General features: G+C 46.6%; 1 protein-coding gene across 2 annotated transcripts in view; it reads left to right on the top strand.

Annotated features, from left to right (window-relative positions):
* Positions 1-14,100, top strand: part of SMARCC1 (SWI/SNF related BAF chromatin remodeling complex subunit C1) — a 139,963-nt gene that overhangs the window by 58,782 nt on the left and 67,081 nt on the right. For both annotated transcript variants that reach the window (XM_090048004.1, XM_090048003.1), the window contains exons 15-17: positions 3,819-3,890; positions 12,415-12,528; positions 13,608-13,761. In XM_090048004.1, coding sequence (XP_089904130.1) covers positions 3,819-3,890; positions 12,415-12,528; positions 13,608-13,761 — 340 coding nt within the window. The remainder of the gene's footprint in view (positions 1-3,818; positions 3,891-12,414; positions 12,529-13,607; positions 13,762-14,100) is intronic.

Raw genomic sequence — 14,100 nt, 5'->3', positions numbered from 1 at the left:
GAGAAAAAACTGGGCTCAAATGATCCCAGCCAGGTAGGCATCAAGCCTCTTCTTAAAGTCCCCCAGAGTAAGAGCCAGCACCACTTCCCTTGGAAGTTGGTTCCAGCTCCTAGCCGCCCTGACAGTGAAGTCGTTCTTGTGGATGTCTAATCTAAACCTCCTCTCCAACAACTTGTGACTGTTATTCCTTGTTATGCCAGGAGGCGGTAGGGGAAACAGTGTCTCCCCCACACCCTTCTGGTCCCTGCTAGTGAGTTTACAGACAGTCACCAGGTCCCCCCTCAGCCTTCTCTTGTGAAGGCTGAACAGGTTCAGGTCCCGCAGTCTCTCATTGTAGGGTCTGCCCTGCTGCCCCTGGATCATACGGGTGGCCTCCTCTGGACCCTTTCAATGTTGTCCACATCCCTCCTGAAGCGTGGCGCCCAGAACTGGACTCAGTCCTCCAGCTGCAGCCTGACCAGTGTTGCACAGAGGGGGAGAATCACCTCCTTGGCCCTACTTGAGATGCACCTGTGGATGCAAGACAAGGTGCGGTTAGCCCTGCCAACCGTGACCTCGCATTGTTGGCCCATGTTCATCTTGGAGTCAATAATGACTCCCAAGATCCCTTTCTGTCTCTGCGCACTCAAGAAGGGAGTTTCCCATCTTATAAGTGTGCTGCTGGTTACTACTGCCCACGTGCAGCACCCTGCACTTGTCAGTATTGAAGCGCATCCTGTTTTTGCTAGCCCACCCCTGCAACCTATCCAGGTCTTGCTGCAGTTTTTCCCTCCCTACTACTGTGCTCATCTCAAATTTGGTATCATCAGCAAATTTTAAACAGGTTGCTTTTCACCCCGTCGTCCAAATTGCTGATAAAGAGATTGAACAGTGCAGGCCCAAGGACCGAGCCCTGGGTTGTATCAATTGAAGCATTGGGTACAAGACATGGGAGGTAATAGTGCCTCTTTGTTTAGCCCTGGTTGGGCCTCCATCAAGAGTATGGTGTGCAGTTTTGAGCTTCACCTTTTAAAAGGGACCTGGAGAAGGTAGAGAGAGTCAAGAGGCAGGTGACATGATCAGCAGTGTGGAAGGCAGCTCATATGAGGGTCGGTTGAAGGAAATGGGCATGTTCAGCTTGTGGAAAAGATGGTTAAGAGGCAATTTGATAGCAGTCTTCAAATACTTGAAGGTTCCATAAAGAAGAGGGGAAAACACCTTTTTTGTCTTGCTGGAAATGGACCTGTGGCTTGAAGTTGCCAACAAGTAGGTTTAGATTGGATCTCAGGAAAAACTTCACTATTAAACCAGCACAGCAGTGGACTAGATGTCCAGGGGATCTCCTTCACTGGTGCTGTCCAAGGAAGAGTCAGGCAAGCAAGAATTGGTGGTGGATGATGTGGAAGCTGCTGTGCCTGGAGTGTGCTCTGTAAAGAGCAGCAGTCGGCTTGCTGGGACATAATGTGAAAAGGTCTGTCACCAAACGCAGAACGCTGCTCAGCAGCAGGAGGATGAACTGGTGCTCCCCAACTGGCATGGCTATGAAAGAAGATTAAAGGAGCTGGGATAGGTTTATGTAAAGGATGCAGAAGGAGGACTGGCTGCCTACTCAGAGGGTGCAGTGTGGGGAGTTAAGCTTTCTGTCCCCAGGTTGTAGGGCAGGGCGAATGTTGCTTGGTTTTTCCCAGTCTTCTGGGCTTTGCTTTTTGCCATGTGAGGCTGGGAAGGATTTTTTTTTCCTTTCCTCTTGCTGCCGGTGTCTGGGTTTTTCTTTCTTTCTCAGATGCATCATGTTGGCTGCAGTGCAGGCTGGGAACTGTGACTGGGTTGTGCCTGGACTAACACCTGGAGGTTTCCCCCTCCACTCAGGGTCAGACTGATTGCCACATTTGGGATCAGGAAGGAATTTTACCCCATGCTCAGATTGGTATTATGGACTGGGGGGAAGGTTGCCTTTCTCTTGCATTGGGGTGCGGCCCTCTTCCTTGGATCACTCAAGTGCATTTTAAAAGGTCTTGCAACAGCTGGACGCTGATATCTCGTGTCCTTCGGCTTTACATGTGGCAGGTTCGGGTGCTCCAGTGTTTTGAGCGGTACGCCTTGTAGTTGCGCAACAGGCTTGATTTTTTTGTAGTTTTAAGAATAGATTAGATAAGGACTAGCATGGGATAGCTTGGATATAGGGGATGATTCCAGCCTCAAATAGGGGGTTGAACTAGATCTCTGAAGCTCCCTCCCAGCCCTACTTTCCTGTGATCCTGCTTTAATATAAATTGTACGAATTTTGACTTCAGACAGGTGAGATGAATTCTCTTTCTTTAAAAGGGATAGTTTTGTTGCAACAAAGAAAACCTAGATATTTTTCTTCCTATAGTCGGAGGACCCTCATAACTGCCCCTAGTTTTTGAACTCCAGAAAAGATTTGCCTTTCTTTAAGCTTTTCAGTTTATGGAGGGACCCTCACATTATTCCAAACTAATGTTTTGCAAAATGGGGGTGACTTTTTTTTTTATTTTTCATTATTGTCTGAAACTGAAATGCTATTTTATAGATCAATTGTTGGTAAAGGTGTCTGTCTAAAATGCTGTATGTTCTTTGCTGCTTATTGCACATACCCCAGAAATGGAGTTGTATATTGAAGCAAAGGAAAATGAGTTGAGTAGAGCTCCATAGAAATTGTGGCTGACTTTTTTCTTTTATGTAAGAAGATTTTTCTTGTTTTGCTTTGCATTTCAGACCCTAGCACATGATCATTTTTCACATTCTATCTTATGACATAAGGGCTGTACAAAAGACTTGTCCTGCTTTTTCTTGTGAGAACTTTGTAGATGAAACTGCCCTAAAATAATACTACTTTTGTGATCAAATTTCTTTGTATCTCGTCAAATAAAATAAATAGGAAAGGTAGAGACTCTTTCAGCTGTTTTGTTCCCCTTCTCCTTCAAATAAATCTCAGAAATGTCTTTAGTTACTACTGTTTTTTTTACTTGTAGCTGCATAGATGGAGAATATTGCAGTCTTCATTCTTCACTTAAAAACCCCCCAAAAAACAAATGATTTTAAAAATCAGGCTTTCAATTGGATTTTTCCTCCCATACTTGTTACAAGTAAATACGAGATAGCTGTGGCTGAAATCTGTATTTTTTAAGCTAGTTTGCTATGAGTGTTTGAGAGCATTTTATTAATAGTCAAATTTGCTGTTTCCATTGTAGTCGGTTACTTCTTTATCTTTAGCTCGTGTTCCTGTCACACAGCAGCAGAAGAAAAAATTTGAAAGAAATGAGATCTTAATATTCCCTCAAAAGGCCAAAGGTTTTTCATTCATTTGTTTAAATCGGTTGAGGCAGAGATGTTTGAGTAAGGAATGTAAATTTTAAGCATCTACTTGACTCTCAAAGTGTCAAGCACCTAGTAGGTCTTATTGATCCATTGAAGAGTTGCGAAGTTGTTGAAGCAATGATTAATAAATCTTTGCATGTGAACTGTAAAAACTCATTTCTCTTGTGGCCATTGGACTTCTGCTCAATGTTCACACTAACTGCTCAAGTAAATGCTCTTACTTTTACTTTAGTGTTCAGAGGTTAAATACCCTCTTTCTTCCTTTGCTGAAAGTCCAGTTAAAGGAGCATCGAGCAGGTATTTTCTTGCTCATGTCAAGTGACCAAATCTTTGTAGCACCTCAAGACTACCCTGGTTATGGGTTTAAACAGCTACACTAACTTAAGTGGTAGCACTGCATGTGCACATTTTGTGGGCAGGGGAAGATTAATTCAGGTGTTGCACAGTTGAATTTTGTATGTGCTTATCAATAACTTTGTTCCTTTTCACATTTCTTCCAGCATTCATGTAATCGAGCGCCGTGCTCTTCCAGAGTTCTTCAATGGGAAAAACAAATCCAAGACTCCAGAAATGTAAGTATAATGTATGTTGAGGTGTGCACCTGCTTCCTAGGAAAGCTAAAACCTTTAATTCCAGAAGCGCCATTGTCTGTTTGTCTTGACACAATTGCAGGGTTGAAAGAGATACTGTTTGCTGATGCATTAGGGCAGGGGCAGGCAGAGTCTGGCCCATGGGCCAGATCTGGCTGGCAGTGGACTCCATTTCCCAGTAGCTTCTGTCCATGTGGCTGGAGCCAGTTTCCATGGAGACCCCAGCAAAAGCTGCACTGTGATAGCGTGGGGCCAGGGTTTCTGTGGAGAGGGCAGGGAGCTGCTCCAGGGCCAGGTTAGGATCTTGCAGTGTGACAGAGCCAAGGCAGAACTGTGATGTGCAGCCTGCATGCTCTGGGCAGGGGTGTGCAGGCAGCGGGTTGTAGCTCGGCCCCAGCTCCGGACCATGCTGATACTGCTGCAAGATCCCAACCCAGCCCCAGAGCAGCTCCCCACCCTGCCAGCACTGCTGGGGCTGGTCTCCACAGAAACCCCGCCCCTGCACTATCACAGTGCAGCTGCTGCCAGGGTCTCCATGGAAACTGGCCCCAGCCACACAGGCAGGAGCTGGAGTCCGACTACCAGCAGCATCTGCCATTTTGCTCAACGCCCAGTAGGGCGTTAAGAGGTATTCCTGTCCTGACTATTGTCCAGGTTCTACATGAAGCATGTCTGTTTGTATAAGTACCTTGATGATACTATAGGTGCTGGAAAAGCTGTACTTAACTAGCGATAGGAAGCAGTAGGTGTCAGGAAAAATGCAACTGATTTTATTGCAGATCTGGTTCAGTATACATTTTATACAAAGTATAAGGGTTTCTAAAGGTGTTTTCTTGAGTTAAAACATGCCTTGTGACACACGAACATGACTAGCTAATAGGTCTTTTCTTACAGGTATTAACCACTTTGGTTTAAACATAATAAGGACTCAGATCTAACTGTGTTGATTTTACAGTAAGGTTTGTACAAGTGCTGGATCCAAATCTCATTTTAATAGATGTACAAACAGAACAGAAGGAAGGTCTTGACAATGGTAACTATGGTCCTTGAGAGAGGAGGTAGAAGGGAGAAGCAGGGGGAGGAAAAGATTAAGACCTCTTATAGTCGTGTTCAGCTTATGCTAAAGCCAGAAATAAATGAGGTTTCAGAAAGACTGGCCAACACTTTTTGCTATAGTACCCTCTTGAAATGCATCAAGCTGCTGTGTACATCAGCTTAACGTTTACACTCAGTTCAAGATATAACAAGACATCTTATGATAGTAGATCATTAGTCTTTCAAGAATCTCCTGATCAAGTCCTAGAATATCCTTTAGCAGGGAGTACCTCTTTCCTTGTCATCTGTTTAAGAGAATATTCCTGTTAAGAGTAAAATGAATTACTTTGATCATATGAGCTATCAACTAGTCACACAGAACTACCTTACCTTAAACATACAATGGAGACTCAAAATAAATGTTGTTCTAAAGATGAGCAGGTTGTTGTTAGCAGTTTAGATCAAGAACAGCATTTACCTTTCAGTATTTGCCTTTATTGCGTGTGGCAGGTGTGTTGGCATAGACGAAGGGTGGCCATCTGGCAGCATGTGTGCACAAGTGGTGTGGACAGCCTGTGTGTGGTGCCTGGCACCAGAGCAGGGAGCAGAAAGTGGAGCAGCAAATTGAGCAAGGGAAGAAGATTCAAGTGGCACATGGGGAACGTGTCTCCAAGGAGGATTATTCTGCACTGGTCCGGTCCTGCAGGGAGCAAACCAGGAAAGCCAAGGCTGCAACCGAACTCCAACTAGCTTCGAGCATCAAGGACAATAAAAAGTCCTTTTTCAGATATGTGGGGAGCTGGAGGAAAAGCAAGGGCAACATGGGACCCCTGCTGAACCAGATGGGACAACTGACGCCCAGGAAAAAGCCAACCTATTAAATGGGTACTTTGCTCGGTCTTTCATCAGTCCCATGGGACGCTCATGCCTGCTACGGGACAGGGAGGTCTGGGTGAGGGAGATTCCCTACCCTTCACCAGTGCTGACCTTGCGAAGGAACACTTTGAGAGGCTGGACACCTTCAAGTCAGCTGGCCCTGATAATCTATACCGCAGAGTACTCAAGGAACTGGCAAGCATCATAGCCCAGCCTCTGGCATGGATTTTTGAGAGCTCCTGGCGCTGTGGTTTCATAGTTTCTAGGTGGTGTAGTGCCTGAAGACTGGGAGAAGGCCAATGTGGTGCCTCTCTTCAGGAAAGGGAGGAAAGTGGATCTGGCAAACTATAGGCCCATCAGTGTAACCTCTATCTTGGGGAAGATCTTAGAAAAGTTTATTAAAGAGGCCATCCTTAATGGACTGGCCAATGCCAACATCCTGAGGGATAGCCAGCATGGATTTGTTGTGGGTAGGTCTTGCTTGACCAATCTCATTTCCTTCTACGACCAGGGACCCATCACCTGGACAAGGGAGAAGAGATTGATGTCACATATTTTGACTTTTAAAAAGCCTCAATCTGGTATCCCATGATCACCTCTTGGTGAAACTGGCCAACTGTGGCCTCGGGTCCACTACAATCTGCTGGCTGGGAAATTGGCTCTGTGGTCGGACCCGGAGGGTGGTGGTTGATGGAAGTCAATCGTTGTGATGCCCTGTGACCAGTGGGGTCCCCCAAGGCTCTGTCCTTGGACCCATATTGTTCAACATCTTCATTAATGATGTGATGCTGTGGCTAGTAAAGCGATCCATAGATGCTTCTCAAGTAAATCCCGGGACGTCGTTCTCCCCCTGTACTCGGCCTTGGTGAAGCTGCAGCTGGAGTACTGCGTCCAGTTTTGGGCCCCACAATTCAGAAAGGATGTGGAGAAGCTTGAGAGAGTCCAGAGAAGAGCCATGTGCATGATCAGAAGTCAGGAAAACAGACCTTACGACGACAGGCTGCAAGCCATGGGGCTCTGTAGCCTGGAAAAGCGCAGGCTCAGGTGTGATCTGATGGCCACCTATAAGTTTATCAGGGGTGACCACCAGGATCTGGGGGAACGTCTGTTCACCAGAGCGCCCCAAGGGATGACGAGGTCGAACGGTCACAAACTCCTGCAAGACTGTTTCAGGCTGGACATAAGGAAGAATTTCTTTACTGTCCGAGCCCCCAAGGTCTGGAACAGTCTGCCATCGGAGGTGGTTCAAGCACCTTCATTGAACACCTTCAGGAGCAAATTGGATGCTTCTCTTGCTGGGATCCTATGACCCCAGCTGACTTCCTGCCCTTTGGGCGAGGGGCTGGATTTGATGATCTTCCGAGGTCTCTTCCAGCCCTGGATGTCTGTGAAATCTATGAAAACTTGCAAGGCTAATTTGTGGCATACCTGCCAAAAATGCTGGTCCCCACTGGCATAGATAATGAAATTAAACTAGTTTCACAGCCTGATTTTTTTTTTATGGAGTGGCCACAAGGCTGTTCTTTGGATTGCCAGTGAAAATTTCAAATCTTTTAACATGTAATGATCAAAGACATCTGTGGCTACTAAAGTTTTAAAATATGAGCATGCTGTTTTACTGCTGGCCTGCTGGAAGTCCATGCAAAGTGTACCTCCATTTAAAGGTTGCAGATGTACAGAGTTCTTGCTCTTGGGTCTCCCCGTGAGTCAAGATGTGGTGGAGCTCTCATAGATCTTAGAATCATAGAATCAACGAGTTGGGAGGGACCTGGACAGATCGAGTCTGACCCCCCGCCATGGGCAGGAAGGAGCACTGGGGATAGAGGGGTCATAAGATCCCAGCCAGGTGCCTATCCAGTCTCCTCTTGAAGATCTCCAGGGAAGGTGAGAGCACCACCTCTCTGGGCGGGCCTGTTCCAGGCTCTGGCCACCCTTACCGTGAAGTAGTTCTTCCTAATATCTAACCTAAACCGCTCCTCCCTCAGCTTGTGGCCATTGTTCCTGGTGACTCCAAGGGGGGCCCTGGGGAACAGACTGTCCCCGAGTCCCTGCTGCTGGCCCTGATAAGTTTGTAGGCAGCCACAAGATCCCTCTCAGTCTCCTCTTGCGGACACTGAAGAGAGTCAGGTCCCTCAGCCTCTCCTCATAGGGCTGGCCACGGAGGCCTCCAACCATGCGGGTGGCCTCCTCTGGACCCTCTCCAGGTTCCCCACATCCCTCTTGAAGTGCGGCGCCCAGAACTGGACACAGGACTCCAGCCGCGGCCTGACCAGCGCCGCATAGAGGGGGAGCAAGACCTCTCTGGACCTGTTAGTGCTGCCCCTGTTGATGCAGGGCAGGGTGCGGTCGGCTCTGCCTGTTGCTTCATCGCATCAGCGACTCATATTCATCCTGGAGTCAATCCTGGCTCCAAGATCCCCCTCTGCCTCTGTGCTGCCGAGAGGGGCAGCCCCTAACCTATAACCATAATGCTGGTTCCCTCTCCCCAGGTGCAGCACCCTGCACTTGTCCTTGTTGAACCGTGTCCTGTTCAGATCACCCGCTTCTCCAACCTATCCAGGTCTGCCTTCCTCCCCTTCTTGAAAATAGGGACTACACTGGCCCTTTTCCAGTCCTCAGGGACTTGGCCCGAGCACCAGGAGTCCTCAAACAGCCGTGCCAATGTCTCCGCAGTGACACCAGCCAATTCCCTCGGCACCCGCGAACGAAGGTCATCCGGGCCCGCCGACTTGGACACATCTAAGCCCTCTAGGTAATCCTTAACTAGGTCTGAGCTAACAGTCGGGAGACTCGCATCCTTCCTGAGGCTCTCTGCACTGTCACCCGAGAGCGCCCCACTGTCAGCAGACAGGGACACGGAGGCAAAGACCTTGTTGGAGAGTTCGGCCTTCTCTCGTGCGTCCATCACCAACTGCCCTGCCCTGCCCTGCCCTGCCGGGGTCCGATGTTACCCTGAGACTTCTTCTTGCTACCTATATACTTGAAGAAGGACTTTTTGTTATCCTTAATCCCAGAAGCTAATCTAAGCTCCAGTGCTGCTTTAGCCTTCTTCACCAAATCCCTACAAGCTCAGGTCAGGGAGGTGTACTCCTCCTTTGTCCCTGCCCCCTGCTTCCACCACCAGTACGCATTTTTCTTTGCCCTCAGGCCAGCCTGGATATCCACGCTCAGCCATGAAGGTTTCTTGGACCCTTTTCCCTCCTTCCTGCGCAGAGGAATTGCGTCCTGCTGCGCCCCAAGGATAGCCTCCTTGAGAAAGGACCAGCTTTCCTGGACCCCCATACTAGCTACCCCTGGGCTCCGAGTGCCTCCCTGACTACTGCCCTGAGCACATCAAAGTTGGCTTTCCTAAAGTCAAGCATTTGCACTGTGCTAGTTATCCTCCCCACCTTTCTCTGAATAGCAAACTGGATCATTTCATGATCACTGTCCCCTAGCCTCCCTTGTACAAGCACCTCCCCCACCAGGTTGTCCCCAGAGGCTAACACCAGATCCAGTATGGTGTCTTCCCTAGTGGGGACGAGTACCTCCTGCACGAGGTGCAGGTCCTGTCCACATGTCAGGAACCTTTGCGAGTGGCTAGACCTGGCCGACTGCTCCTCCCAGTTGATGTCAGGGTAATTCATATCACCCATGACCACAGCATCCCTTGCATGGACGGCCTCCCCCAGCTGCCTGGAAAATTCCAGATCTGGCTCTTCCTGCTGATGTGGTGGCCTGTAGTAAACCCCTACCACCAGATCCATCTCCCCCCGCCCTCCTTGGAGGTTGACCCACAGGGTCTCAGTTAAGCCTTCCTCTGGTCCCATTTGAAAGGTAGAACTGGTATACTGTTCCCTAACACAGAGCGCAACCCCCCCCCCCACCTTTTTTCCCCTTCCTATCTCTCTTCTAAACAACCTATAGTCCTCTGTCTACTGCCCAGTCAAAAGTTTCATCCCACCATGTCTCCACTAGGCCAACCAGGTCGATTTTACTACTTGCAAGCAGGAAAGCAAGCTCCTCCTGCTTGTTCCCCATCTTAAGATTTTTTATCTTTGTGAGGCTGAGGCAAGAGACATACATCAGTTACTGTTGCTTGCTCTAATTCAAGAGCTAGAGAAAATTGTCCATGCCTGTGAGTCTGAGCCCAGAACCTTTAACATTGACACCAAGAATCATTTGGAAGCGGAGTTTTCTGCTCAGTAGGTAAACTCCCTCTAACAAATGTTATGCAAGCTGCATCTGAAGAGGTGTTCTGGATAGATATTAGTGATTGCCTTTTATAGTAGATAATTTGGAGAGAGGTTCTACCTTGGGTTATTATTGCTTGCAGACAGCTGGGGTTCCAGTAGGATGAATAAAAATCTGAGCTGCTGTGCATAGGCAAAAGCATTTTGGCCCCATTGCCAAGTAGTGAGAAAGATACGGGTCCCCTCCCATGCTGCTTTATTAGCATCTTTGTTCCTGAGCTGCCTCCTGATGAGGGAGGACTTCTGCTCTGATGCCAGCTTCCAGGTTGAGGGCTGGATTACCCAGTACCTCTGCTCTTGGGCTGTAGCCGCATGAGAAGGAGCTCAGGATCCCTTACGGTTCAGACCAAAATCCAGAATGTGCAGAAGACTGGGATGTTGATCAGCATTGTTAGTAGTGGTAGCCAGGTACAGCTACATACCGGAGTAAACTATGGAGGCCCATCCCCATAACCCCAGATTATTTTGGAGATGCAATTGCTCTGACCTAAAATCTGGCTATGCTGATTTTGCTCCGAGTAAGCAAAGACCCAGGGAAGTTCATCCAGGTTCTTTCTTCTGATACCTGCTCTTAAGCTGGTTGTGTCGCAGAGTAGATTTCAGCAGCTGCCTGACTGCACCTCTTGCTGCTGGCAGCACAGCTAGCAAGTCACACCGCTTCTCGCACTGTTCAGGACCATGTGGTGCCAGGACGAGCCTCTGGGATCTTCATCTTGGAGTTCAGCAGCGTAGCTGCACTTTCCTCGTGACATGTCACGCAAAAGGGGTCTGAAATATTCCTCTAGGGTCTCCTGTCCGCTCAGCAGGCTTCTGAAAGGGACCTCTCATCCCTCCTTTTTTCTTGTACATCTGTTCTTGGTATTTATTAGGCCTTGACCTATTCAGTGAACTACCTGAGCTTGTCCTTGCACCTGTTTTATGCAAATTATGTTGCTTACTTTTTAATAGAAGGGCATTTGCCTGTAGCACACTGCTTGCAAGGTATTTGTATGCAGGAGATTCACGTACCTCCTAATGTGGGGCTGTTTTTGAGGTACCATATTCTAAGGTTTGTTCACATCCCAAGATTACATGTTAAAATTTCATAAAATAAATATGACTTCTTTTATTTTTAAATGGCCTTCATAGAGAAGCCTGCCTTGTGCAGCTCAAAGATGAGAAGAGGGTAGTGGGTGATGGCACTTGGTCAGATATGAGCTACCATGCATCAGAAGCTCGGATATTTTGCTCCTAGGGTTTTCTGTCCTGTCTTGCACTGGTAAGCACCAGCTTGCAGGGAGATGGCTTCAGACAAAAGAAATCAGGGAAATTCTTTTGTCTCCAAACTTGGCAGTTCTGTGCTTCAGGGTGAATGGAGGCATGTCAGCCTTAGAGTTAATAGCAGTCTTTCCCTCCATCTCCATGGTGTTTTTTGTCCTCTCTTCCATTCTTCACTTGTCTTCCTTTGCTATTTTTAGTTTTCGTGTTTTGTATGTGGGTTTTTTCTCTCTCATTGTTATACATAGAAAGAATGCAAAGGGAAGGAAGCTGTTGTTCTAGTTATTTTTCTTCTGGAGCTCTTTCATGGCTAAAATGTTTCATACTTAATTCACAGGAAATTGTTGGGATAGGAGGAAGCAAGTGTGCGCTCCAGCATACATTGGAGCAGCACCTTGGTTATCGTAGCCTGGAAAAAGGCAAAGGAAGAGATGTCTGCTTTCCCTTTTGGTGTGCTATTCAGTCCTGTACTGAAAAATAAAAGCTTCATGGGCTGTTAATATTTCTAGCCATTCTAAATGTCAGACTTGGTTCTTACTTTTAGAATTGGATTTTTCACTGGGTGAACTTTCTGTCTGTTTATAACACAGAACAATGGAAATTAAATTGGCAATATGAGAACTAAATTTATTTAGCATATTTTTTGCTAACCAAATAAACTGAAGTTGTCACTTTCTATTTATTGCTAAACATATGGCCCCTCTATACAATCTAAATGGACATAATACATTTAAATAAACAACTTGCAGAGGCATTGGTTAAGATGCTGGCAAATAAAGCATTTGCTCTAAAAATATATTCAGCTGCCTTTTGCTTTTGTGTTAAAGCTTGTTGGCAGAGTTCGCTGGCTGTAAAAATAAAACCTTGCAATTCATCAGCTTTGCTCTCACTCTGCCATTACATGGCAGGATGATTGTGGCATGTGTTTTTAGGACTTCATCAGCCTTGAACTGAATGTGAGGCCTCTATGATGTGCTATGTGTATTGAAGAAGGGAAGCTAAAGAGGCAGGTGACCTGAAGGTGCTTTCGTAGTATCCACAATTGAAGCAGAGCGTAGTAGAGGTCTGTATACACTTTCAAATACCTTCTCTGTCCTTTCTTCCAGATACCTGGCTTACCGAAACTTCATGATTGATACGTATCGCTTGAACCCTCAGGAGTACTTGACCAGCACCGCTTGCCGACGGAACCTGACCGGAGACGTATGTGCTGTAATGAGGTAAGACCTGCAAATCTTGCATCTGCTCATCTTGGACTGTATCCCTGCTTCTGTCAGCAGAGCTACTCAGGTACAGGTTGCATGTCAGGAGCTCTTTTGGGACTGAGTTAAGAGATTTGAGGCCTGGGTGACAACCACTGTTTTTTTCACTGGCTTACTATTTTTTCCTTTTCTGGTGACTACTGCATCAATTTCATATTTTAGGGTCGGAAGGGACCTATTGGATCATCGAGTCGTATACATTTTCTAGTATAACTTTTTATTTTTTATTTTTTACAGTAGACACTATTGAAACATGCAGCCTTCTGCTGTCCAGTGAGGTGTTCATTGGTACAGTGATGTTCAGTTTCTCCATTCCACTTTTACTTGGTGTCTGTTTTAAGTGACCTCATCTTGCAGTGACCTTTTTTTAATGGTAATTTCTGTACCAAAGATCTTAAAACACTTTAGACTTCGTACATGCAGCATCGGTGAAGCTTAGTAACCTGTAGGTTTAATAGTTAATGCCAGCAAATGCCTAGTGTGCAAACTTTCTTCCCTAAAATGGTTTCATATAGTCAAGACACAGTTTTGGTTTTTTGTGAGGAAACGTTGGAAGAACTGGCTTTTTCTTTTTAAATCCAGAGGAGAGAAGTGAAAGGGGATTCAGTAAGTCTTGAAGTACAAAAATGGTGAATTTATAAACATGATGATTGTTTTCTGTGCCCAGAGGGAACCAGCCAGGAAATAATGGCCTTGAGTTGCAACAAGGGAGAGTTGTATTCATATATTAGGAAGAAATTTCTATCTTAAAGTTTAGCACCTTTCCAAATCCTTTCCAGCCCCATCTTTTTCTCTAATTCTACCAGTGACTGAAATAGTTGTTGAATTAAGAGAAATGAGATTGTCAGGCTTATGTAGAGAATTCATGTGATGCGTTAAGGTTCCCCGTTTGATAATGAAAGGTCATAGGAGTTGCACAGGGCTCTGAGCTGCCCTACAAGTATTTTTCACACATTCCTCACAGGTGCAACTCAAATGCCTTCCCTGCAAGGCCAGGGGTGTTTGAGTCATTATCTCCTGAAATTGTTGTCCCATAGGGTCCATGCCTTTCTGGAGCAGTGGGGTCTCATTAACTACCAAGTGGATCCAGAAAGCCGTCCCATGGCCATGGGCCCCCCTCCTACTCCTCATTTCAATGTGCTTGCGGATACTCCCTCTGGACTCATGCCTCTCCATATCCGAACTCCTCAGGTAAACTCAGTAGGTGACACCACCACACTTGGGGCTGCTCGCTTCTTCAGACTTGGGCAGCAGTGTTGCATATTGGGTTAGGCTTTCTCTTGTTCTGGCTTACTGGTATTTTTAGCTAGTCCATGCTTCTCGATGCTGGACTGAAGCAGTTAATTTGTGTGTGGGCTGAAGAAATGCATCCTTCTCATCCATATTTCAGGCTGAGACATTCTGGTTTTACCAACTTGCTTCTACCTTTTTCATTCTGTACAATAATGTTGCACAGAGCTTCAAGGCTCTAAAGCCAAATCTACCAATTGTGTGTGTAATGGAGAGCAAGGGAAATGCTCCTCCAGTGCA

This window comes from Crocodylus siamensis, chromosome 5 (genome assembly GCF_052110815.1).
Source record: "Crocodylus siamensis isolate JL-2025a chromosome 5, ASM5211081v1, whole genome shotgun sequence".
Classification (NCBI taxonomy): domain Eukaryota; kingdom Metazoa; phylum Chordata; order Crocodylia; family Crocodylidae; genus Crocodylus; species Crocodylus siamensis.
This window is presented reverse-complemented; position numbering and strand designations above follow the sequence as displayed.